Source organism: Brachionichthys hirsutus, chromosome 13 (genome assembly GCF_040956055.1).
Source record: "Brachionichthys hirsutus isolate HB-005 chromosome 13, CSIRO-AGI_Bhir_v1, whole genome shotgun sequence".
Classification (NCBI taxonomy): Eukaryota; Metazoa; Chordata; class Actinopteri; order Lophiiformes; family Brachionichthyidae; genus Brachionichthys; species Brachionichthys hirsutus.
This window is the reverse complement of record NC_090909.1, coordinates 12,450,315-12,477,741: the sequence shown is the minus strand read 5'-3', so window position 1 is coordinate 12,477,741 and position 27,427 is coordinate 12,450,315. Positions and strand designations below refer to the sequence as shown.

General features: G+C 45.9%; 1 protein-coding gene across 1 annotated transcript; it reads left to right on the top strand.

The window, feature by feature from the left end:
* Nucleotides 1-1,932: 1,932 nt before the first annotated feature.
* On the top strand, nt 1,933-26,822 carry LOC137903332 (rho guanine nucleotide exchange factor 2-like). Its single transcript, XM_068747485.1, has 23 exons — nt 1,933-1,995; nt 4,967-5,129; nt 5,332-5,399; nt 6,440-6,503; nt 6,713-6,842; nt 8,488-8,597; nt 9,066-9,209; nt 12,189-12,439; nt 13,142-13,267; nt 13,411-13,528; nt 15,145-15,221; nt 16,372-16,543; nt 18,291-18,367; nt 18,517-18,689; nt 18,911-18,978; nt 20,478-20,666; nt 20,972-21,058; nt 21,309-21,358; nt 24,977-25,009; nt 25,109-25,159; nt 25,580-25,843; nt 26,499-26,674; nt 26,726-26,822. The coding sequence occupies exons 1-23, from the start codon at nt 1,933-1,935 to the stop codon at nt 26,820-26,822; spliced, it is 2,751 nt and encodes a 916-aa protein (XP_068603586.1).
* The last annotated feature ends 605 nt before the right edge of the window (nt 26,823-27,427 follow it).

Genomic DNA, 27,427 nt, shown 5'->3' with positions numbered 1-27,427 from the left:
GGGTATTGCAATTGGGTCCGTTTGTTTGTTTGTTTGTTTGTCTGTCCACGCGCATAACTCAAAAACTAGTAACCCAATCGACTTGAATTTTTACACAAGCAAGGTTCTGTCCGTGGCTCGGTCCTCCCCGAGAATGGCGTTGATCCGGATCTGGATCCAGATTCTAGAATCTTTTAATCAAGAATCAAGAAATGTTTATTGTCATTCAGACACTCTCATGCAAGAACGAACTAGAAAACGACAATCAGAGACTGCAGACCCCGCCTCCAATAGACTATTGGATCTTGTGAGACAGTAAACAGGGCTTCCGGATCAGAGGGGCCAAACCTGCTCTAGCTTGCTGCTCCGGAACGTACTACAAGACTCCTTCTGGACTCTTTTTCCCATCATGCCATTCGTGTCCCTCCCTCTTAAAGTGGCAGTTTACAGCAGAGGCACAATTCCAGATGTAAAAATAATTCTAGAATCTGGATCCAGATCCGGATCAACGTCATTCTCGGGGAGGACCGAGCCACGGACAGAACCTTGCTTGTGTAAAAATTTCAAGTCGATTGGGTTCCTAGTTTTTGAGTTATGCGCTCGGACAAACAAACAAACAAACAAACAGACAGACAAACGGACAAACAAACAAACTCACCCAATTGCAATACCCTCGCCTCCGCTTCGGCGAGGGTAAAAACAGCACATAAGTACTCCTTAAAGGTCTATGACCAGGACTAATTTTGGGCGGATCCGGATCACAATCCGGATCTGAGAGCTAAATTTCGTTCTAAAATCTGACCTCAATTTTGGAGCTAGAGACTTCAGATTTGGTGTGAACACTCATAGTTCATTCTAGTTTCATATATGTTACAGTTGTAGTTGTATCTTTTCCCGTTCCGGAGCAGCAGGCTACCGCAGGTTTGGCCCCTCTGATCCGGAAGCCCTGTTTACTGTCTCTCAAGATCGAATAGTCTTTTGGAGGCGGGGTCTGCAGTCTCTGATTGTCTCTTGTTCCATTCAGAAAAAGTGCCTTCGGTCAAGCCACTTTTTCTGTTCGTGCTTCTTACACTTGGAACTCTATCCCAACCACGATACGTGAACTCTGACCTCTTTTACCAAACAGTTTAAATCATGACTATTGGAAGAGCAACGTTGTAGCCACACCCATGCATAAACTTATATATTTGTTTACCGTTGGCTAATTGTTGGGGGACCATCCACAGATTTTCTGATAATATCATCATCCTCATTATTATTTTGTACTTTTTAGTAGAACTGTTCTACTTGTTATGACGTTGTTTTTATTGATTTTGTTGTTTCATGTTGTTGATGTCAAAGGGACTAAAGATGGAAATTAGCCGTTGGCTATAATCTTACATATTTACGTGTAAACGTTCATCAATATGTATTGTCCCTGTTTAAATAAACTCAAACTCAATAAAGTACATTTATTCTTAATTATAATCCAGAAATAACTGCGATGCTAATGCTAATATGTGAAGATGCCGTTTCCTGTCGACCCAAACCGCTAGCTGCAGATGAAGCAGCAGAACAGTTGCTGCCACCCGCATTAACGGACCGACTCAAAACGCAATCAACTTAACCTCTTTGGCCCATAAATATATTTCTGAGACAACTTTTCTTAGCAAATGAAACAAGTTGAGGATGAAAAAACGGCAAAATAAAATCCACAGCGGACATTGATGACAGGTGAACAGGCGCTGTGTGTGTGCGTTGTCAGTGTGTGCGTGTGAGGGGGCGGTGATGATTCAGATTTCTCACAGGAACCGTTTCTTCACAAGAAGCAGAAGCAAAACACAGTTTTCTGTTGAGGAAGGATTATCTTCGTTTTCCTCAGAAAATCTTGCAACGTTGCTATTTTCTTGATCTCATTTTGGGATATTTAACTTTGGGACTTGCTAATTACCTCGAGAGTAAACAGACTTAACAATGTCCAGAGTTGCCAACCTGTCAAAGCTCCGGCAGGAGAGGGTGAGGGAGATCAACCTGCGGGTGAGTCGGCTCATTGTGATCGTGTGACGGCATCTGATTGACAACAAAGCAACAAAATCTGTTGACACAAATTTTGATTCCTGCAAAGTCAAAGGATGTAAATGTTTTCCTCGTCCTTCGGATTTTCACGCTTCCCTTTCTTGTCTTCCCTCGCTGCCCCTACGCTCGGAGCAGTTCCTCTTTTCTTTGGGGCTCAGGCCACCGGCTCTGCTGAAGCTGCGTTGCATGCACAGGGCTGCGTGTACTTCGAATGTGGGCGGTGGTGGACGCTTTTGCTTGTGCACTGTGCTTGCCCACTGGATTTCTGACTATAGCAACTGTTGCCATAGAAATCGCAGTGGGCGTTTGTGATATTACTGCTTTCCTATAAATGTTTTGGCCTAAAGAATGCATATAAATAAACATTTTAAAACAGCCACTTGAGGCACCTTTGCAGGGAACTGAGGTTACAAAACAAAAGCTGGGGGTGCCATCGCTGGTCGACCTTGGATCGTGCAGTTCTTGTCATTGTTCAGCTACACAGAATTTCTCACATCTGGAAATCCATTCAACACAAATGCAGACAAGACAAAAATGAAATGAAAATGGATGAGGACAAATCAAAAAGTAAACATGGCAAAAAGTTCATGAAAATAAGGCCCTAAATAATACCTGGCAAATAAGGCCACTCTGTTTTTTCTTGTTCTTTGTCTGCATTTGTGCTCAATAGTGACAGCATACGTTAGTCACTGCTGGAGTTTTATTATTTATCGTATCGAGTTTCAATAGGTGCTGGAGTGGTGGACCTGGCATGCGTGGAACCTCCACCTAAGGACAGGGCAGTTATCCCGGACCCAACAACAGCAGCATGAACCCCCAGATCACCCAAAGCCACAACAGCACCCCACGAATGACCCCCCGGGGCCCCACCAGAGCCACACGCAGAAGAACCAGCCCAGGGCCCATAAGTCCACGCCCAATCACAACACGAAGTCAAGGGTTGTCAGAGTACTTCTGGTGAAATAAGCCATACAAGTATTTATCTCCGCAGGGGAGGTAATATTTTTGCCGGCGTTAATGTCAGAAACTCGGCTGGAGTTTCCTGCTCCACGTAGCTCCACCCTCCTGCTCGACTCTCTCTGCTGTGTGTAAACCGAGGGTTGGGTAGGGCCGGAACTCACCAATTACTGCCACGGCTCAGTAAACACCAGAAACAAAAAGAAGACTCAGGTAAACTCCTGATTCAAAGGACAGAGACGTGTTTTATTACAAGATGACAATAATTAAATGAATCCCACAAGTCAAAAACAGGCCTATAGCTAAAATACAAAGAAATGATTGGAGTTCAGCTAAAATATCCAGGCTTAGATCACAGAGGGCGAGCGGCCTACCTCAAGGGGAGTGCCCAGGGGGCAACCTCGTATTCACAGCAAACTTCTAAACTAGTGCAGAGGTGAGAAACCCTCACCCCAAGTGCCTTGCCCAACCACCAGGAGGGTCCCAGCACTGGAAGCACACAAAATCAATTAAGGCAAACCCAGTGGGCGGAAAAGAACATTTGCGATGGCCACACTGGCAACTGAATAAAACATATAACAGCGTCAAAAGTAATTAATTAATGAGAAGAACCCCAAACACAAATAATACACAAAATAAGAATAAATCTAAATGAGTAAAAATAGATAAGCAAAATAATAAAGCAGCTGAAACCAAAAGGCCAGTGTAGCCAAAACAGCGGCAGGCTAGCCTGTAAGAGAACGGACCGTGTTAAAAAGGCTAACATGAATACCTTCGGAGATTTTGCCTTGGCACTGAATTTACCACCCCTGACGGCGTGCAGGGTTAAAATACACTAGTGCCAACACTGGCGCACAAGATCAACCACGCAATACCGCCGCAGCAGCAGAGACCACCCTACCGGAAGCTGGTGGGTTAAATCGGCTTCCTAACTAGGGGGCGGGCTAAAAGGTGGAGTCAAGAGGAGCACTTCAAAGACCCTAGGAAAAGAGCACTCCACGACATCTGCGTGCCACACCCATCATCAGCTCCTCCACCTCACCTGTGCTGCTCAGGGCACCTGCTCTTCATCTCCTCATCAGCCTCACAGTGCTTACTCTCCTCCGTGCTCTGCTCTCTATTTTATTATTTTATTATTTAGGGGTTATGTAATCGCCATGGTCTGCCTGCCTGTCCGCTACCAGGGTAACTCAAAATGTTCGAGACAGATCTGGAAGAGATTTTCAGGAAATGTCGGGAATGTTACCAGGAACAGATGCTAACATTCTGGTGCTGATCCAGAAGAGATCCTGGATTCTGAATTTTTGTTAACATTGCAGTCAATGGCGATTCAAAATGTGTTCCTCAATATCTCGGTGGGTTATCGACCGGTGTTTATGGAATTTGACACGGTCGTGTCGGGTGGGGGCCTCTGTCTCACCACTGAAATTTATCCGGATTGGATCTGAATTGTGGATATTATCGAGATCTTTCTCATAACGGGCTACACTTGCTTTTCGTCTTACTGTGTATTTAATATTAGAGATGGAGATGGATATGAATAACGAGCTTCATTTTATAACCAATTCTGATTTCTGAGCATGCCAATGGATTTGTTACCAAGGAAGTTGTTTTTTTGATGCCGTGTATTTAGCAGGATTACGGAAAAATGGATCATGATTTTTAAAAAAAGAAAGTAATCTGAAGATGGGTCTTTGACTAATTTAGATCCCATTATATTCTGAGAGTGATCCGGATACCCGTCTGGATACAAAAAGAATCTGGATTTTCCCATTTGGATTTTCCCGTTTACTTAAATACAAAATCTGCATTAATTCACTCACCTAGACTCAGTCATAAAGGGGTCCGATATGAGCCATCATGAATTTTTTTTCCAGCAATGCCAGTGGACCCAGGACGCGGCCCTGAACCATTTCCCTTTCAGTTAGACGCACCTTTCAAGTCTTGTTTCACATTTTGCCTCCCCTGTTTGCAGAATAAAGAGAGGGAGCGCATGAGAGAGCAAGAAAAGGCGGTGAGGGAGCGCGAGGCCCGTTACAACAATGGACACCTCTTCACCTCCATGACGGTGTCAGGAACTACGCTCTGCTCGGCATGCAACAAGAGTATTACTGCCAAGGAGGCCCTCAGCTGCCCCAGTGGGTAACACAGTGAGAGGGCAGGGTAACAACCGGGGGCAAAAGTTCAGGCTTCAGAAAGAGGGTGAATGTATTTACAGCGAGCCAAGATATTCGCCGAGTACCAACGTGTACTCGGAAACGGTTGCAAAGCGCCTGAACATGCTGGGGGCAATGCAAACGTGGAAAGATGCGATCATGTTTTGCTTTGTCGTTTTTACAGCCTGCAGCGTCACCATCCACAACCGCTGCAGAGACGCGTTGCCACACTGCACCAAAATGAAACAGAGGGTAAGACGCCGGCGGCTGAAACCTGAAGGACTGAAGGATGTCCTGAAAGTGTAAAGCAGCTTCCTGTTTAGGACTGAGCAGCTCCATCACCCAGGAAAAAAGTAGCTTGAGCTCGTAGCCAGTATCCGATCTTTTGTTGCGATGGATCCATGATCGCTCCTCCAACAGGTGACGATGAATGAATATATTGCTGCTGGAGGTCTGTGCCTCACTCTGTGCCGCACTCTGTGCCGCACTCTGTGCCTCACTCTGTGCCTCACTCTGTGCCTCTCTCCGTGGCTCACTCTGTGCCTCTCTCTGTGGCTCACTCTGTGGCTCACTCTGTGGCTCGCTCTGTGGCTCGCTCTGTGCCTCACTCTGTGGCTCACTCTGTGGCTCACTCTGTGCCTCACTCTGTGCCTCTCTCTGTGGCTCACTCTGTGGCTCACTCTGTGGCTCACTCTGTGGCTCACTCTGTGGCTCGCTCTGTGGCTCGCTCTGTGCCTCGCTCTGTGGCTCACTCTGTGGCTCACTCTGTGGCTCACTCTGTGCCTCACTCTGTGCCTCTCTCTGTGGCTCACTCTGTGGCTCACTCTGTGGCTCACTCTGTGGCTCACTCTGTGCCTCACTCTGTGGCTCACTCTGTGGCTCACTCTGTGCCTCGCTCTGTGCCTCACTCTGCCTCGCTCTGTGCCTCACTCTGCCCCACTCTGTGCCGCACTCTACCTCACTGGGTGCCTCACTGGGTGCCTCACTCTGTGGCTCTCTCTGTGCCCCACTCTGTGCCTCACTCTTTGCCTCACTCTGTGCCCGCTGAGCTGAATGTGCACAGGATCTCTGTTTAATATACTCTCGCGCTTCAGTTCAAAAACTGGTGCTGTGAACCATCATTTAGAAAGGAGTACCGGTAAGCGATGACTGCTATCAGGAACAACTGAAATGATGCATGCCTCCATGTTACTCACGCTAAGAGTGATTTGAAGCACCGTGGGAGATGACTTGAAGGTGAGGACGTCTACCAACAGCGTTTCTGCATGTTGCTTTGTGCTCTTTACTTGCAGCAGCAGAAGATGGCGCTGGTGCGGACTAACTCGGCCTCACACGTCGTCACACTCCGCACAAAGAGTGAGACCTTTTCTGAAACGCACACTTATTCCAACTCGCCTCCCTCTCCCTTTCTCATTCTTACTTTTTCAGTTCATCCTTTATATATTGTTGTTCTCCTCTTCGTCATTGTTCCTCTTCATCCAGTACATGCTGGTCTGGTTATCGTCATTCTCCTTCCCTTGCTGTCGTCCTCCTATGTATGATCTTTTTTTTTTTTAACCCCATAGCTGCAGGAATGCGTGATCGTCCCAGTTCAGCCATCTACCCTTCGGACAGCTTCCGACAGTCCATGCTGGGATCCCGCCGTGGTCGCTCCAGCCTAAGTCTCTCTAAAAGCGTGTCGACTAACAACATCGGGTAAGCCTTGCTCTCATTGGCCAGCAGCTACAATACAACCTTGGGGCAGGCTTTTTATTTGAGCTTGGGCACAGACAGCTGGAAGACCTACCCAGGGATAAGGGGCAGTCTATCCCGCTGTCAGGTACAGAAAACAAAAACCTATAACATCTGAACCTCACAGGTCATTTAGCTGCATTATGTTAATAGCGAAAATGCCATGTGTTGAAAAATCACATTTTTGAAACATTTCCATCTTGCATTACAAAGTAATTTAATTATAATCAGTCATCGACCCAATGCTGTTCTTATATAAAGATCATTATTTAAATTACGCACATACAACATTTTCTCATGCCTTTTGTCTGCTTGTTACACACTACTGATGCTTGTTACACAGCAAGTAATCACCAGTGACAAAATATATTTGCACTTGGAACCTTAAACTTTCACAATTGTAAATCTTAAATCGATTCCTGACTGTTTTGACGAATCGATCTAAAAACGCAAGAATGTACTTCTACTACATAAATAACGAGACAAATTGTCACGGCCTAAGGCAGGGTAGGACCCAAATGGGCGGAAGACAGAGCCGGGGGGGAGCAGGCGCAGGGAAGGTCCAGGAGGCAGGCGAAGGTCAGACACCGGGTAGTCAGGCAGGGCAGGCAGACAGAACACAAGGGGCAGGCAAAGAGGCAGGGTCCGGGAAGCTGGCGGGGTCGGTGCACGGGAGGCCTGGATCAAGTGCTGGAGAGTAGGACGCATCACTGACAATCTGGCACGGGTGTGGTGACTGAGCTGAGCTCAAGTAGTGTCCGGGCTGATGAGGTGCAGGTGATGGGAATGAAGCTGATTGCAGGAGCTCTGTGAGGTGCAGACAGGGGGAGACGGTGAGGGAATGATGCAGGCCCGCCTCGAGGCCTGACACAAATATATATAATTATTTCTTATAAGATATACCGGTAAAATCTGGTTTGTTTGGGGGTCGCCAATGTTGTTTACATCGCAAGGCATTCTGGGTGTGACGTCATTTGGTTGTAGCACTGCGCTCACTGCTATTGATTAGTATGGCAGCAATCTGCTAGCAGCGATCAGCTCCTTTGTTCAGCCTTTACAGGGGAGAGGCGGAGCTCTTTTCAGCCGACACTCGCTCTCTGTTAGCATGGCGACGCAGAACACAGAACAAAACGACCAAATCTAGAGTTCTCCCGTTGATTTTCATCTCTGGCTTCTTCCTCACTGTCCTCACGTCGTCGTTGACGCTGTGGTTCAGACTGTAAAGGCTGAACGGAGAAGCTGATCACTGCTAATCAATATACTACAAATCAATAGTGAGCTCGGCACTACAAACAAATGATGTCACACCCAGAATGCCTTGCGACGTAAACAACATTGGCGACCCCCAAACAAACCGGCTTTTATATCTTATAAGAAATAAATATATATTTTGTCTCTGTATTTATGTAGTAGAAGTACATTCTTGTGTTTTTAGACCGATTTGTGAAAACAGTCAGGGATCGCTTTAAGGCGGTTAAATTGCTTACAGTATTGAAAACCCAAACGGTTGCTTTAGCTGTACTATTCTGTTAAATGTGTTGAGGCAGATCAGGATCACTCACAGCTGGAACGCTGGATCCCGCCTCCCCAACCTTGATCTGTGTTTTAGGTCCCTGAATGATGAGTCTCCACTGGGGCTGCGCAGGATCCTCTCCCAGTCCACAGATTCCCTCAGCTTCAGGACCAGAGCTGCGTCAGTGGAGTCTCTCACTGATGATGGTAAGGACGGTCGGACACTCCTAATAAGAGATATTAGGAGTTATGTAAATGAGTTTGTGGTAGATTTCCATTTAACAAGGATGTCGAGCTATATGGAATTCGACCGATGTTTCCTCGCATGACACAACCGTCGATAGTCAGAGAATCTGGTTTATCAGACATGTCAATGAGTGATACGGGGCTCATCTCAGAGACTGACCACCAGTGTGAAGATGAGGATGGTCTATTGGCGGGCTGGACCTAACCGAACTGATCCATTGCCTCTGCTAAACTGTGGCTACAGCCCAGAGGACACAAAGGCCTGCCTTCGACTCGGTTAGAGAGATGTGTGAAACACCTTTACACCTCTCTGATAGCATTCGCTACACCTCAGACCCATAATTCAGTGTCTCCACACACCTTAGTACTTGAGGAGAATTATAAAGGTAGGAAATAACTTTCTCACTCGGACCTTTTGCTCTTGTTTAGGAGACATCTGCTACACGTCTGTTCTGGAGGAGATTGAGATTGAGGTCCAGGGCTTTAAGGCCGACTCGTGGAGCATGGCGGTCGACAGCAGTTACTTGCAGGCACAACGCAAAAATGTCATCAAGAGGCAGGACGTCGTCTACGGTGACAAGATCATCCACTTTCACCTGCAGTTAATTTATGTCCCTGTTGTACATTCAACTTGACTCCATCGGTACAAATGATTTGCCATCTGTCTTGCATATTGCAAGTATAATAGCCAGCCCGATGCTGGGCTATTGTCGCGTTGCCGGTAGTTCTCAGTTAGACGAGCTCCAGAGTCCAGAAGCGGCTTAAGAAGGTAAAAAATGGTCCTAATTTATTACAAAATACAACACAATTACAATCAAAACTCGAGCATCTGGGTAAAACTATTCTGCCAAAGCAGTCAAAACCTGTATGCCCTTCCGGGTCAACGCCTTGGCTCTGCCTGATTGGCTCTGCCTTATATACCTTAGAGGCCACAGTGCATGACACAGGAAACACATTCCACTAGTTTCCATTTGGCTGCCCCACACCGGCCCCTAATTGGCATGGTACCACGCATGGCAATTCTCAAACATTTTCATAAAATACAACAAATATTGTACCATCACAACAATAATCAGACCTCATGCACCAGACAGTTTGGAAATTGGTCTTTCCTCTGGCTGATATCGTTCCGGTGTACAGCTCATCATTCCCATCCAGCGGGCCATTGACTACCCCACCGAGCACAGTTCTGACCGCATAAGGGCCATTTCCTTGGCTGTTGATGACTTCCCACGGCTCCAACAGCTTGGGTGCATTAATGCCAATCAGCAGATCGACCTCTGTGTGAATCTTTGATAGATATGGCCGCTTCAATAGATCTTGTGAGGTTACCATGTCGCCTGTAGTGACTGGCAGTTGTTCTTGCATGGTAACTTCTGGGAGAAAATGGAACTCTGAACTCTCCGGCCACCTCGAGGCAGGACAGGGAAAAGGCTGGACTCATTTTAGTTTGACCCACAGTTCACAGCAGGACTTGAGTCTAACAGGAAGCACTGACAGCGTGGTTGACCTTTGCCGGCCCCTGTATGTCCACAAGTTGCATGAAAGACGGAGGTGGATTCTGGTGATTCCAGTCCATCCTCTTTAGCAGTGATCTGTCGGTTTCTGTGCAGTCGGATGGTTTTGACTACAGATCTCACATTTTAATCTTGTGTCACAGTTACGGCTGATATGGCCTTGATGAAGGCATCCAAAACACACTCCCTCTCTCCTCAACACTTTTTCCATGTGGCTTCTCCTTAAACTGCTGACAGTTTTCCATTGAATGTTTCATAGAGCAGCAACACAGTGGCCCCTTTGGATCTCTAGCACGGGGGCCCCTTTGGATCTCTAGCACGGCGGTCCCTTTGGTTCTCTCGCACGGCGGCCCCTTTGGTTCTCTAGCACGGCGGCCCCTTTGGATCTCTAGCACGGCGGTCCCTTTGGTTCTCTCGCACGGCGGCCCCTTTGGTTCTCTAGCACGGCGGCCCCTTTGGATCTCTAGCACGGCGGTCCCTTTGGATCTCTAGCACGGCGGTCCCTTTGGTTCTCTGACACGGCGGTCCCTTTGGTTCTCTAGCACGGCGGTCCCTTTGGTTCTCTGTCGCGGCGGCCCCTTTTGTTCTCTGACGCGGCGGTCCCTTTGGTGAATGAATCCCACCAGATCATTGAATCTCGCTCTGTGGCCAGTCGACTCCATGATGTCCTGAGCCCTGCTCTGCCAGCGTTCCTTCATCCTATACGGCAGCTTTGCAAGGATTGCCCTCATATTCACAGGCATGTCCAGTTCCTGCACATATTCCAGCCCCTCCATGATGTTACAGCAGCCACGCAGAAATGGTGCATAGCTCTGAAGCGCCCTGGTGTCCTCTGCTCTTATGGTTTGCCATGACAAAGCCTTGCTGATGTATGCAGCAGCAGTTTTGTAAGGACTTCCAAAGTGATCTTCCAGTAGAGCCTTGGCCACAACGTAGCCACGATCTGGATTCATATGTTGGCAACTCCGGCGTTACCTCACCCAAAATCTAACGCCCTAAAAAAGACAGTTATTTATCGTGCTATTGCTCAGCGGAGCCGCTGCCTTCTTCACATCTGTCAATCCAGCAACAAATACTAATTCAAATACAACCTCAGAAAGCATCACTCACACCTGTTCTGTTTGTCGACCCAGGACCTGCGACGTGCGGATTGGCTGCGGTCACCCCAGACACACCTTAGACTGATTTTCACAATCACCACCAGCCCTCATAACCCCTGCCCCACCCGCTGCTCCCCGTCGGATTATTGTGTGGTTTTCGCCTCGTTGTGCTGTCCGTCTCTAGGCCACTTCCCGTCTCTGTTCTTGTCTCGCTCGTGTCGACCGCAGCCAGGTTGTGTTTAGTTTTTTGTTGTGTTTCTTGTGATCGGATTGTTCACGTGTGGCTGGATCTTATGCCCTGTATTCTTTGCGGCACCAGCCAGTCGCCCCTTGTTCGTAGATCTTGCTTTTTAGTTTTTCTCTCGGCTGTGTATTTTTTGTCCTATAGATTACGTTGGGCTCCATCCAACCCTCATCCTGTGAGCAGCTCCAGGTTGTTTTTTGTATGTTGAATTTTATCAGTAAAGGATAATTGAACTGTTGCTACCGTCTCCATTCTCTGCTTTCTGGGGTCCGCTCACGTTAGTCCGTAACAGAAAAGTCCTGTAATTAGCATTTAAATGTTCTCTTTTCTGGATGCCCTCTTGGGAGCTGGTTTTGATGGCGAATGCGTGAATATAGTGTTTGTTGAGGTACACTGATATAATGTTCTGTGTATATGTATTATGTGTATGTATTGTGTGTATATGTATTGTGTATATGTTCGGTAAAGTGCTTTCATGATTTGATATGATGCATGTAATCCCGGATCCCAGGAAGACGAGCTGATGCCACGGTATCGACTAATCAGGATCCTTTTTAAATAAATAAACTTTACCGAATCGGGAGAGAAAGTTAGCTCACAAATGTTACGCACAGTGTCTAGATAGAACGTCGGTGGCCAGTCCACAGTGGACTAAATGGACTCCCTGCTGTGTGTGGCGATATTTCCTCAGAGCTGATTCAGACAGAGCTGCACCACATGCGAACGCTGCTCATCATGGAACGAGTATTCCGACAGGCCATGCTCGGAGAGCTCCAGCTGGAGCCCGGCACCGTGCACGGCATTTTCCCCCGCCTGGACCAGCTGATCAGGATACACTCCCATTTCCTGGCACAGCTTCTGCTGAGGCGCAACGAGAACCTTCAGTCTGGATCGAGCTACAACTTCACCATTCACCGTCTGGGAGATATTCTGCTGAAGCAGGTGACTATCTATCTCAGCACCGAAGTTCATCCGGATCAGATCCAGAATGAGGTCAGGAAGAATATTACATTTTAACATTAAAACCCATTTACGGATTCAAGAATCAGTTAAAACTGATTCACTTTGACTTTTCATGTTGGTGTATAAAGATACCAAGAACAATCTAGAACCTTCTGGTGCTGATCCAGATCACCGTGTGGACGGTGTAGATCCAGTTAGGAGGGGAACGAGCAGCTTGGTGGAGGTCTGTGCTCTCTGAGTGCTTCTCTAGGTTGTAATAATGAAATTGTAACATGTTGTGGACTCGTAAGGGGGTTGGGGCAGACCCAGATCCAGTACATTAAATCTGGATCAAGGCTTTGATCCAAGAACATTTGTGACTTTATTTCTACATAAAGTATGATGCATAAAACTATGTATTTATGAGGTTTACGTGTCACTGACTATTTTGTGATCTGCATCCAGGTCTACTGTATAAATAATACTACATTTGTAGGAGGGAGATGCTATGAGGTAACAAATGGGACTAGAAACCACCGGCTAAAATAAACGCCTCGACAGGCTTTACATGAGTTTTTAGCTTCTTAACTTGATGAACAATAAATTCTAACACTTTTCATTTCAATTCTGAAAGTCTGACATGCAATAGATGCAAGGTCAGAATATTGCACTCTAATCCAGCAGCTGCATGTGCTCTGCCAGTTCTCAGGCCAGTGTGCGGATGAAATGAGGAAGACCTACGTTGAATTCTGTAGCCGTCACTCGAAGGCCGTCAAATTGTACAAGGAACTGCTGGCTAGAGACAAGAGGTTCCAGTGCTTCGTACGGGTAAGATGGAAACGTGCCGTTACCGTCACAACCATGACGAAAGCAAGAAGACGCGCCGTGTCAAGGAAACGGGGAGGGGGGGGGGGGATTCATTCAGGACAAAAGGATGACTTGAAATGTTCATTTGTGCTTCTCCCGGGCAGCGGGTCAATCGAGGACCTTTACTACGTTGCCATGGCGTTCAGGAGTGTATCCTGTTGGTGACTCAGCGGATCTCCAAGTATCCTGTTCTTATCCAGCGCATTCTGGACAACACCAGCGGTAAATGATCCGAGTCATTTAATTCAATTCCTAAATGTTATCTCGAGGTACTTTCAGGGAAGACGAGAGAATAACCTGCTCTTACAGAACCCAACTTTACCAAAACATTTAGAGACAGAGGCCTACTGCCCCGAGCCACCGAAGCCAGAGTCTACAATACACACGGAACAGGACGGGTCCTCGAATGATGTTACGATTATTTCTACTGCACCAGATTCTAGCAGTAAAGTACCTCCTCGGTACTTTACAGGTGTAGCAAGGAAAGACCTGCAGGGAAACATACAACCTTGAGCAAGAGCAAGAACTTTGGAGACAGATTCCTCGCTCCTAACCTAAGGCTCATAGTGGACGGCCATCTGTCTGGGCTGGCTGGGTAGAGAGTGAGAGAGAGAGAGAGAGAGAGAGAGCATGTAACATATAAGCTGCTGTACAAGATGCTATATAAATCTATAAATGCTAATGCTAGCGATATAAAGCTATAAATGCTAATGCTAGTGATATGGACATCAGTGTTGAGGGACACAGGTCCAGGTTCTGCAGCACCACGGACAGGACCTGAAAGAGAGAGAGGGACAAACAGCGGGAGAGATTACTGACATATGTTTATAACATGAATAATCAGATAAAGAGGTCTGGCCGGCCTATGACAGCATATTGATTGTTGTATTGATTAACTATAGTCAATGAGAGGGTTGTCCTATGATCAAGAGGTTGTGGGTTCGATTCCAGGCTCGGGCACATGTGTGCACTGTCGTTGTGTCCTTGGGCAAGACACTTCACCCACATTGCCTGTGTGAATGTAGTGATTGAGTGAATGTCGGTGGGGTCAGGAGGACTGATGACTCAGATTGGCAGCCTCGCCCCGTCATCTCACCAAGTATGGAGTGAATGAATAATGTAATACAATGTAAAGCGTCTTTGAGTATCTAGAAAAGCGCTCTATAAAATCAATGCATTATTATTATTATAAGCTTTGTTAAAAAGGAAAGTCTTTAGTCTACTCTTGAACATAGAGATGGTGTCTTTCTCACGAACCAATCAGGAAGCTGATTCCACAATAAAGGAGCTTGATAACTGGAAGCTCCGCCCCCCTGTCTGCTCTTGGAAATGTTTGGAACCACGAGCAGGCCAGCATTTTGGGACCGCAGGGTCCTGGTGGGGCAATTAATTAAGATGATGCAAGTTCAGTTTTTTCAGCTCAGCTGAAATATCTGTTAGTGCAGCATGGTGCCTTTTTTCTGTAAACAAAAGACCTTTTATTGATGGCTAGATGAAGTTTCTCGTCGGAGTCCCAATGATCTCGACATTCCCATGAGGGGTTTCTAGATTTTGTTTTATCTTTCCCACGCTCCATATCTGAAATTCACATCATTAGATGATTTCACATTAGATGATCCATCCATTACTGAAGGTTTAAATGTCTGTGAGGGAGATACTTTGTCGGCGCTTCCATCAATTATTAACAGGAAGTGGCTTCTAAAAAATCTAAAATCAACTTACTGAACAAGGTAAAGTGAATAATCACTAAACACTCTTAATTGATTCTGGAAACGGTGGCTAAGTTAGTGTTACCTTGAATGTCTTTCACAAAAATCTATTTTCTGTTTGACTTCCAGACGATGAAGAAGAAAGCTCCTCTCTGGTCCAGGCACTTTCCCTGATCAGAGAACTTCTTAATTCTGTAGACCAACAGGTATGAAAATGTTGCTATAAGACAAATCTGTGGCCGTTTGTTATTTTTATGACTTTCTTCATCATGACATTCCATTATGTGTTTAATGTCAAAATGCACATACTTTACTATAAGATCAGTAACGTAGGGTTTACCAGTGTGATGGGTTTTAAAACAGTATGATCCACAGAGATGCAAAACTTTCCTCTGCAAATCTTAACTAGAAAACGACAATCAGAGATTGCAGACCCCGCCTCCAATAGACTATTGGATCTTGTGAGACAGTAAACAGGGCTTCTGGATCAGAGGGTCCAAACCTGCTCTAGCTTGCTGCTCCGGAACGTACTACAAGACTCCTGCTGGACTCTTTTTCCCATCATGCCATTCGTGTCCCTCCCTCTTAAAGTGACAGTTTACAGCACAGGCACAATTCCAGATGTAAAAATAATTCTAGAATCTGGATCCAGATCCGGATCAACGCCATTCTCGGGGAGGACCGAGCCACGGACAGAACCTTGCTTGTGTAAAAATTTCAAGTCGATTGGGTTACTAGTTTTTGAGTTATGCGCTCGGACAGACAAACATACAAACGCTTTCATTGATGGCTAGATGAAGTTTCACATCGGAGTCCCAATGATCTCTTGGCTTCGCTACTTCGCTACCCAATTGCAATATCCTCGCCTCTTCTTCGGCGAGGGTAATAAGTAGACAATTAAAGCCTCGTGGGTAGTGCGGTTAGCAGGAGCTAATGTTGCATTGTCAGTTTCTCTCTTGTTCCTCAAACCTGGATAAATACAAAGAATTACATCAAGAATGGCATCCGGCGTGCAAGAAATTATGCAGATCAATATAAATAAAGAAATACCGGGTTAACGGCGGCCGCCGGCAGCAACGGTAACACACGGTGCGCTGCTGGAAACTGGATTAGTGTGGGTCAGTAGCAAGAAGAGGAGGAAGACGAGGGCATCAGCAGCCAGTGAAGAGGGAATGGAAGAGTTTAGGACCGAGAGTAGGGACTTCTTCTGATGTTGAATAAGGCAAAATGACATTACCGGGAGACTAAGGCTACATGGTTGGCACTGAGATGTCTGGAGGAGGAGGAGGCGAGAAGGTTCCAATTTTGATTTCAATGTCATTTCCAAATGAAAGAATCTCATTTTCTGCATTGCAGATGGAAGACCTGGAGAAGACACAGCGGCTTCAAGAGATCCAAGCTAAACTGGACCCCCGAGCTGAAACACGAGTCAGAGATGGTGGACTTTTCAAACCTGGAGAATTGCTCCGCCGGAGACTCGTCCATGACGGAATCCTTTTATGGAAAACCCCAGGATCCCGTCTCAAAGGTACAAAGTCTTTGATTTACAGTGAACGATGCGTAGCCAGAATCAAAGCCGAATCTCTGTGCACATAGTTAGCGATGTAAAAATACTACTGAAGAGCAGGACAGGCATATAAAATATATTTATATATCTCATGTGTATGTATAATATGTCTTAGACATAAGATATATTCTTGCACAGATGAGCAACTCATGGAGAACAGACACATTTCATTTCCACAAGAGTGGATATCTGGCCGAGAAGATTTCGATCAGGTGCAAACCGGCTCAAATATTCAACAGATGTTACATTTGGAGTCTGAAGTGTTGCTCCAGACTCCGGCGGACCCCGAATAGAGGGCCAGATACAGGTGGATCCGCTGAGGTGACTGTCTGTGGATGAGAGAGGATCAGTCAAACGGGTCCTTCTCCTCTCCAGCCCAGAGGTTAAAGAGCCATTTCCCACACAGACTGATGTACGACTGTGTTTCTGCATCGACCACCTCAGATGAGCTTGAGCCATGAGGAATCTGAAACTCGAGGGATTTCTACACGAGACCCTTAAATTCCGTTCGTAGATGTCGACATAAACTCTGCTGAACAAAACCCTTTGAACGCATTTGTTTTCCTGATTCCATGTAATAGCCGTAATGCAGCCATGCTTGTTTTCACACACGGATGATGGAGTTAAGAGTTTATATTATGGCTTATGTCTGTTGGACTCCTGAAGGGGAGGATAAAGTCATCTCTTGATGTTGGCGACTATCCAAATCTGTATAGGAGCTTAGTAGGATCAGATTTCCATCTATTGCAAAAGACTATGAACCAAAAAGTTGGAGTGTTCTATAAAATGTGTTTTAATACACTCATTGCTTGTTTCTGCTAAGGATAAGGAATTACTGCTAATTACCTTATTGAATATACTGAACCTGGAACTTTCCTAAAACAGATGACAAATCAGTAGCGTTCATTTCTTGCCCTTTATGTGTGTTTACAAAGTCATTAAAAGTGATTTTTTTTTTTTTGTCAAAGAATAATTAACCAGTGGGCCAAAGATTAGCATGCAGGCCCAATAATCCCATTACGGGCCGGTCCTGACCCGCGGGCCTTGAGTTTGACGCATGTGCGTCCCACTATGGTCATCACAACTCTCTCCGGATCAATCCCCCCCCCCTTTTTGTCCACCTACATTGTACATATTATGTGTCTTTTTAATGTATTGTTATTTTGCATCAATTGAGTAATTTAATATTGGTTTTATTTTTATTTGTATTGTTAAATGTCGATGATTTATGTACGAAGGGCTTTCAACGGAAACAAGACCGCAAGGGCTTTTTAGAAATGCTCCTCTGAGACAGGATGTTTGACTGTACTTGTACTGTAATACATGCTACTGTGTGACTGTACTTGTACTGTAATACATGCTACTGCGTGACTGTACTTGTACTGTAATACATGCTACTGTGTGACTGTACTTGTACTGTAATACATGCTACTGCGTGACTGTACTTGTACTGTAATACATGCTACTGTGTGACTGTACTTGTACTGTAATACATGCTACTGTGTGACTGTACTTGTACTGTAATACATGCTACTGCGTGACTGTACTTGTACTTTAATACATGCTACTGTGTGACTGTACTCGTACTGCTCTAATAAATATATTCATCATCACCCTTTACGCCCACTATGACCTCTGGGCCCTATGCATGACCTTTACGCCCTCGCTCATAAAACCCAACCCCACTTTTATGTTGTATTTTCCGTAGATACGCAGGTCCTTCTGATGACAGACATTCTGGTGTGTCTGCAGGAGAAAGACCAGAGGTACATCTTCCCATGTCTGGTAAGCGCACACACGCACACACACGCACACGCACACACACGCACACGCACACGCATGCAGTTACACACATTCACTTAAATTAGTCTATTTCTTCAGATTAATGACAAGACGATTAATCATGTCCTCCCCCTCCAATAACTTTGACTCAGGACAAAACTCCAGTGCTTTCCCTCCAGAACCTGATTGTGAGAGATATAGCCAATCAGGAGCGAGGCATGTTCCTAATCAGTGACTCTTCCCCTCCTGAGATGTACGAGTTCCACGCTGCCTCTAAAGAGGACAAATTCATCTGGAAGCGCCACATCCAGTACACTGTCGGCAGGTGGGTCCGTGCACCACCACGTGCACCACCACGTGCACCACCACGTGCACAATAAGAGCCACTCAAAATGGGGATAACAAATCCTGCTGTCAATCATAGCCTATAGGGATTTATTACTGTCCGCAGGTCAAGACATCATTTCGTTTTGTTTTGTGTATTAACGGACTGCTTAACACACACACACACACACACACACACACACACATGTTTTGTGTGCTCAGGTGTCCATCAAAAGAGGAGTTCCCCCTCATAGAGTCTGAACACAAGGCCCATCTAAGAAGATTAAAAGGTAAGGAAAGGCGATTAAAGAGAAATCCAGTGAACCCAAACAGGCTGAACATGCAACCTCCTCACAAAAAAGTGCCCACGTTGGATTTGAACCTGTGACCTACTTACCACCGTGCCACCCAATCAAATGATGTCACATCAATGAACACAATTACATTTATTTCAGCTTCCATCCATTGAATCAATCGTCAATTAGATTCCCGATCTCTCGTAAAAGAACGATTACACTCTTTGTGACTCGATGAGGCCCAGATGACCAACGGTAAAAAACGTGAGGCCATCCAAAGGGAGCCTGATAATCAGACTGACCTTAGCCTGATAATCAGACTGACCTTAGCCTGATAATCAGACTGACTTGAGCCTGATAATCAGACTGACTTGAGCCTGATAATCAGACTGACTTGAGCCTGATAATCAGACTGACTTGAGCCTGATAATCAGACTGACTTGAGCCTGATAATCAGACTGACTTGAGCCTGATAATCAGACTGACCTTAGCCTGATAATCAGACTGATCTTAGCCTGATAATCAGACTGACTTGAGCCTGATAATCAGACTGACTTTAACCATGATAATCAGACTGACTAGAGCCTGATAATCAGACTGACCTTAGCCTGATAATCAGACTGACCTTAGATTTTACTTTACAGTTTTTAAACAGATTCATTGTTTAAACAATAGAAACAAAAAACGCCTGCTGTTTCTCGAGTCTGGCACCTTCATATCCAGCAGAGGAAGATTCTCCTGCTTTGGGAAGCACTCCTCACTCCTCACCACGAGCGATGCGTTCAATGTCACAAAACACAAGTGGGCTGGTTGGGCCAACGCCCATAATCCCTCGGCTACCCGATGGAGGGTGTCGAGCTGGTCCAGTGTCCCGTGACCGGGACAAAAACCACATTGTTCCACTATCGGTCTGTTCCTCCTCTCCAGTACCCTGGAATAGACTTCCCCTGAGAGTCTGAGACCTCCCGGCCCCCCTTGTGGAAAATAAGTAAAATACAACTCTAATTGTATTTTACTTTTCATGGTTGGTGTATAAAGATACCAAGAACAATCTAGAACCTTCTCCTAACTGGACAGTGTGGAGCCAGTTAGGAGGGGGATGAGCTGCTTGGAGGAGGTCTGCGCTCTCAGAGCGCTTTTCTAGTTTGAACAAGAAATATGCAAATTCTTGACTATGAAATCATGGGTATGATTGGATTAAAAATCAATATAAACCAGAGAGCTGAATTGTATTTAATCATTGTTTTTATTTTATTTGTATCTTTGTGTTGTAGGTGAGGTTCTGCCTCGCCTGCCGCCCCTGGATCTAATGTCTTTATCAACAGGAAATCCTTTCACAGAATGTGTTCTGTTTATGGAGCCGAGTTGAAAATCCTGAAATGAGTCCACCATTATCAGCTGCTGCAGCTAGAAGCCCAGACCAAAAGTTTAAGTTCTGCACTGCAACAGATACTGCAGCAGGTAGAACTCTTCCTCTTACTTCTCACCCTCAGCTGATCTCCAGCAGAAGGATCGAGAAATGCTGGAGCTTCTGCAGGAGAGGGTGACTCTTTTCTGCGAACTGGCAGAGATGACAAGTGGCCAGCTGGGCCTGCAGCCTCCCATCAGTCGCTGCTTGTTCAGGGCAGAAACACCTCAAGCTCCCCAGGCAGAGAAGCTCCTGCTTGATGCCACAGCTGAGGGTAAAACACGTTTTGACATTACTAAACATTTTACATTGAATGAATGGAAAAATAAAAAACAATGAAAGCCGCAAGTGGCGTCAAACGGCCCTCACGGCCGGATCCGCCCCTTTTTGGACTGGGATTTTTGCATCGCCACGGCAACACCGTAAAAAATACAGCATGGTTGTCATTGACCTTTTTGACCGGCATGCGTGAATTTGTGATGATTCCATGGAAATTTGTTATTTTTGTATCATGGGAGATTTTCGTGTCGGCCGTATTAGTTTGCGTGTGTGTGTGTGTGTGTGTGTGTGTTTCCACAGTGGACAGTTTGAGTGAGCTTCTTCTGGGCTCAAATTTCGACTTCCCTCTTCCTTGCCATCACAACTACCGGGAAGTGGAAGATCCCAGTAAGTGACTGAAGATTCCGACCTTTCACACAACATACAAAGATAAGATTCAGTTACGTTCCTCAATGTTCTGCAGCAAAAATACTTGGGAGAATGCACAAGGTGTGTACATCTGCAAATCCAGTGACAGCCATACAAAACATTTACCACAAACATTACTCACAACATGCACAACATCCATGTCGCACTAATCAAGGCATTAGTCCATTGAACAAATAAAACATCTTGACTTGTATTTGTCTCTGCTCAGGTGATCAGGATCTCTTGGTTAATGGAATCCATGATTTCTTTGCTGCAAAGGTGAGCTGGGCGCTAAGGTGGAAGTAGATGGTTAGTTCTGCTAAGTAAGGTGTGATAATCTCTCCTTTTTAAAGTGATCAATTAAGGTAACGGCATCCTCTTACCCACTGGCAAACTTTAATACAGATGATCCTCACTTACCGAAGTACACATTTAACGACTCAGTCACAACGAGCTTTCGGAAATTTTAAAGTATGTGTGACAAGTAATCGCTGTTACGATAAGCATGCTGCTCATCGCACTTGGCTGAGGAGTGAATGAGTACGTACATATGTACAGTATAAAAAGCTTATACGTATGAAATATAAATATTTATTATTGTGTCCGCTTTATCCGCCTTGCGGGTCACATGTGTTGCTGGAGCCTATCCCAGCGTTTCTATAGTTGAGATGGAATATACCCCGGAAGCGTCGCCAGCGCATTTTTTTGGTACTTTTATTTATCAAATGCAATGCAGCCTCTTGTGTAGTTTGGTTAGCAGGAGCTAATGTAGCATTGTCAGTTTCCCCATTGTGCCGGTCTCGAGCCCGGATAAATGCAGAGTTGCATCAGCAGCGTTGGTCTGGAGGAGAATCGACCGTCGGATAGAATGATGAGTTTGAAGCTGGAGATTGAGGGAGGCATGTTGAATATTGTTAGTGGGTACGCTCCACAGGTAGGAGGTGAGTTAGAGGAGAAGGAGAAGTTCTTACGCTCCACAGGTAGGAGGTGAGTTAGAGGAGAAGGAGAAGTTCTTACGCTCCACAGGTAGGAGGTGAGTTAGAGGAGAAGGAGAAGTTCTTACGCTCCACAGGTAGGAGGTGAGTTAGAGGAGAAGGAGAAGTTCTTACGCTCCACAGGTAGGAGGTGAGTCAGAGGAGAAGGAGAAGTTCTGGAGTGACTTAGATGAAGTGGTTCAGAGCATCCTAGCAGTGAGAGAGTCCTGATTGGAGCAGACCTCAATGGGCGTGTTGGTGAAGGAAATAGAGGAGATGAAGAAGTGATGGACAAGTTTGGTATTCAGGACAGGAACCTAGAAGGACAGACGGTGGTGGACTTTACCAAAAGGATGGACATGGCATTCGTTAACACTTATTTCCAGAAGAGACTAGAACATAGGGTGACCTACAAGAGTGGAGGGAGGAGCACCAGGTGGACGACATCTTTTGTAGATGGCGCAGTTTGAAGGAGGCTGGTGACTGTCAGGTCGTGGTAGGGGAGAGTGTAGCCAGCCAGCATAGGCTGGTGGTGAGGAAGAGGAAGAGGACGAAGGCAGAGCAGAGGACAAAGTGGTGGAGGCTGAAGAAGGAAGAGTGTTGTGTGGCTTTCAGGGAAGAGGTGAGACAGGCTCTGGGTGAGAGAGAGGCTTCCAGAAGACTGTAATACAACAGCTAAGGTGATCAGGGAGACAGGTAGGAGAGGACTGGGTGTGTCTTCTGGAAGGAAAGGAGATAAGGAGACCTGGTGGTGGAACCAGGAAGTGGAAGATGGAAGAATTATTTTGAGGAATTAATGAATGAGAAAAATGAGAGAGAACAAAGGGTCGTCGAGGAATCTGTTGTAGACCAGGAAGTGACAAAGTTTAGCTTGAGTCAAGGTAGAAAGGCAATGAAGAGGATGAAGAATGGGAAGGCAGTTGGCCCAGAGACATACCTGTGGAGGTGTGGAAGTGTCTAGGAGAGGAAGCTGGAGAGTTTTTAATTAGGTTGTTTAATACAATCCTAGAGGAAGAAGATGCCAGAGGAATGGAGGAGAAGAGTTCTGGTGCCTATTTTCAAGGAGGGAGACAAACAGAGTTGTGGAAACTATAGGAGGATAAAGCTGATGAGTCAAACGATGAAGTTATGGGGAAAGGCGGTTGAGGCTAGACTAAGGGCAGAAGTAAGTATTTGTAATCAGCAGTATGGAGAAGTACTGGGAAGGTCATAAGTAGCTGCATTGTGTCTTTGTAGATCTAGAGAAAGCCTAGGACAGGGTGTCCAGAGAGGAACTGTAGTACTGCATGAGGTACTGTGGTACTGCATGAGGACGTCTGGAGTAGCAGAGAAGTATGTCAGAGTAGTTCAGGACATGTAGGACAGTTGTAGGACAGCAGTGACGTGTGCAGTAGGAGTAACAGGGGAGTTTAGTGTAGAGGTGGGATGCACCAGGGATCAGCTCTGAGCCCCTTTTTGTTTGCCATGGTGATGGATAGACTAACAGAGGAGGTGAGACAGGAAGCTCCTTAGAATATGATGTTTGCAGATGACATTGTGATCTGCAGGTAGAGGAGAATCTAGAGAAGTGGAGGTCTGCTCTAGAAAAGAGAGGGATGAAGGTGAGCAGGAGTAAAACAGAGTACATGTGTGTACATGAGAAGGTCCCAGGGGGAAAGATTCGGTTACAAGGTATATGTCAAGAGAGGACTTCAGGTACCTTGGGTCAACAGTGCAGAGTGATGGAGAGAATGTGGAAAGGAGGTGAAGAATCGTGTGCAGGCAGGCTGGAACGGGTGGAGGAAAGTATCAGGTGTGCTCTGTGATAGGACAAAGGGACAGGTCTACAAGACAGTGGTGAGGACAGCCATGATGGACAGCTCAGAGACAGTGGTGAGGACAGCCATGATGGACGGCTTAGAGACAGTGGTGGGGACAGCCATGATGGATGGCTCAGAGACAGTGGTGAGGACAGACATGATGGACGGCTCAGAGACAGTGGTGAGGACAGCCACGATGGACGGCTTAGAGACAGGGGAGACGGGGCGACGGTGGCGCGGTGGTTGAGAGGGTAGTCCTATGATCGAGAGGTTGGCGGTTCGATCCCCGGCTCAGGCACATGTGTACACTGTTGTCGTGTCCTTAGGCAAGACACTTCACCCACATTGCCCGGGCGCATGCGCACGCTGCGACCAGCAGCAGTTACACTCTGCTGCTGTAAACCAATTCTACCTTCAGGTACAAATAAAGTCACCTTACAGTGTCCTTGGGCAAGACACTGAACCCCAAAGTGCTCCCAACGGGTCTGGCAGCACCTTGCATGGCAGCAGCCGCCCACTGGAGTGTGAATGTGAGAGCTAATTGTTAAGCGCTTTGAGCACCGCAAAGGTGGAAAAGCACGGTCTATTTAGCATCTACCATTAAATCAATTACATCAAAAGCTCTTTAAAAGTTTTTTATTTATAAGCGGAGAACATTGAATTGCTGTTGCGACCCGTCGCGTGAAAAGCTGAAGGTACAGTAGTAGCAGTCCTTTGTTGTATTAAGATATGGTAATTCATTTATTACAGAAGAAATAAATGATTTGTCAACACACAGGTTTCTGGTGTTGAAGCTTTACTCTTGCTGCGTTTAATTGAGAAATACAAATTCCAATATTATAAAAAAATGGTGTGGCAAAAGAAAATTCTCTGGATACTTTCATATACCATGGTATGGTATATGAACCCATACTTTTGGATGAATGTGTGTATGAATGTTTCTGTGAACTGGTGAATGCTAACTCTTGTATTTACATTGAGTGGTCATATGCTTTATATGCATATTCATTCCATGAATTCCATTCAGAAAACGGAATTTGATCATGTGCTAATGAGCTATTAAAATCGAGTGATTGTATTTGTATTTTATTTGCCATGACACTCTTGGACCTTTTTCCCTTAAGGATTGCATAAGGGTTCGAGACAAACCGTCCACAGTACGTAAGGGGGTGAAGGATTCTCAAATTGTCTGCATATGTAAAGAGGGGCAACACGTATGATCATCGTCAATAACAGTAAGCGTTCTGCATTTACAGGAGATCTACCAGCGGCTGATGAATCTCAGTGTTTACCTTCATGCACTGCAGGTGAGACTATTTCACTCCAGACGTCACACAGTCCATATGCAGTGTACATGTTGTGCTACATGCAGTGCAAGCTGAAAATACTGCATATATTGATGGCAATAGATATAGAGAGTAGTGAGATTATCTATCCCAAAGGCAAAGTATTCTCTGTGATATTAAATTATTTGAGGGGAAAGCACAAATCTTTGTGTTCCTCAGCTGGTTTGAGCCATCTGCATGTTTGTGCATTTGGGCTTGGTGAAGGTAGGAACCTGCACTCCGCTTCAAAAAACAAACAAACAAAATCACAAACTACACAGATACACGGATATTTAACTGTGATGAATCTCGTAAATGTAATTCCATGCTATATGAGCCGTGAGACACACAGCCAGTCTGCTTTCGGCCTTTGTAACTGGATTCTCTCATCGCATCCTGCAGGGTGCTGTCATCAAACAGGACTCCATCTTGGAGCTGCTGTTGCTGCAGTCGCAGGACACTGCGGGAGGACCATGGCGGCCTCTCTGGCGAGATGTCGGAAGTCGAGAAACCAGTGCGGTGTCAACCGTTGGAGAGCTGGCTCTTTTACGGAGACAACACAGTTTGCTGCAGGAAGAACTGCTGAGGCTGCGGGATGCTGAGAGTCGCTTCAAGGACAGCGAGCGGGCCCGGGCCAAGCTGGAGCGACAGGTCCGACAAATGAAGGTTAGCAATGGTGGTACACTCGACCGGGAAGAGAACCACATTGTTCCTCCTGTATCCGAAGTTCAGCTATCCTCCTCTCTAGCACCCTGGAATAGACTTTCCCCGGGAGGCTGTGGAGTGTGATCCCCTTGTAGTTGGAGCACATCCTAGGGTCCCCCTTCTTGGAAATGGGAACCACCACCCCGGTCTGCCAGTCCAGAGGCACTGTCTCCGACCGCCATGCGGTACTCTGGAGATGTGCCAACCAAGACAGTCGCTGCACATAAAGAGACTGTAGATACTCAGGGCAAATCTCATCCACCCCCGGTGCCCTGCCACCGAGGAGCTTGACTATCACCTCAGTGACTTAATTCCTGGGTGAAGCCTTGGGTCTGGGCTCCTATGCGAGCGTCTGGTGGCTCGGCCTCTGCCAGCCCGAAAGGTTGACTTGGACCTGACCTCTGGTGGTCTCACCATCCGCCATGGGAACCACAGGGAACGGGTCTGATGTTGACGGCAGGGGGCTCGTCAACCCGATCCCCAGATACAGAGACGAGCTCTTGGGACATGGTTTGGAGCCGGTGGGAAGAATCAGCTCCAAACCATGCTGCTCTAAATCAACAGCTCAGAATATGCACAGAATTGGATGATGCTCTTCTCGCTCTTGCTCTTTTAGCCTCTGCAGCTGGCGGGGAAGGTGTTAAGTGGCGCTGAAACTTCCCAGCTCATCCAGGAACCCGCCCATCAGGAAAGCAGTGATTTGGAGGTTGACATGACATCAGACGATGAAGATGAGACATCAGCAAGCTCTCGAGGTCAGACCGTGCAACTAAAGAGAAACGGCGTTCATTTGTAACGCAGCGATAAAATGAGTCTGAATGTTGGCTTGTGACTATTGTGCAGGTACTCTGGGGGAGATGTGATCGTCGGCAGGCTTCACGGCGCTCAGTGTGTCTCGCTGCCGCTCATTATTGTAAGGAATCTTTCTAGCCAGAGTTAGACCTGCCACAAAACAGCCCTAATCTTTATTTAGCCGCGTTGCTTTTGAGTACTCGCTGTGTAACTGAAACATTTTATTCTTCACTTATGCATGAGATGTTTCGGATTGAATTCAACACCTTAGCAAAGGGATCTAGAATGCTCATCGTGCTGCTCGAATGTAAACCTGTTCAATCTGTTGATAAAGTGACGAGGAGGACTTTAGTTACTGTTTTCAATATAAGCATGCAAGCTTCAGTGATCTTATGTTGTCATTAAACATAGAATTAAGTTAATATTAAACGTAATTAAAACATTGGAAAATACTGTACTTTAAGGTTGTCTGATTTTAAAAATGTCACTTTTGGTTTATATCTACTTTAATCATGTCTGCAACACAAAGATTGTGAATAATGCCGTGACGATATTGTTTTGTTTTATTTAAGGGTTCTTGAGAAAGATTCAGATACTTTAGAAAGGGAAGAAGCCTCATTGAAATCTTGAAATAAGTGTCCAACCACTTAGTGACTGACTGACTTTCTGACTGATTGATTGATAATGACAGGATATAGCATGCCACATATATTACACATAGTACATAGTACTTAGCTTAAAGCTTGTAAGCCA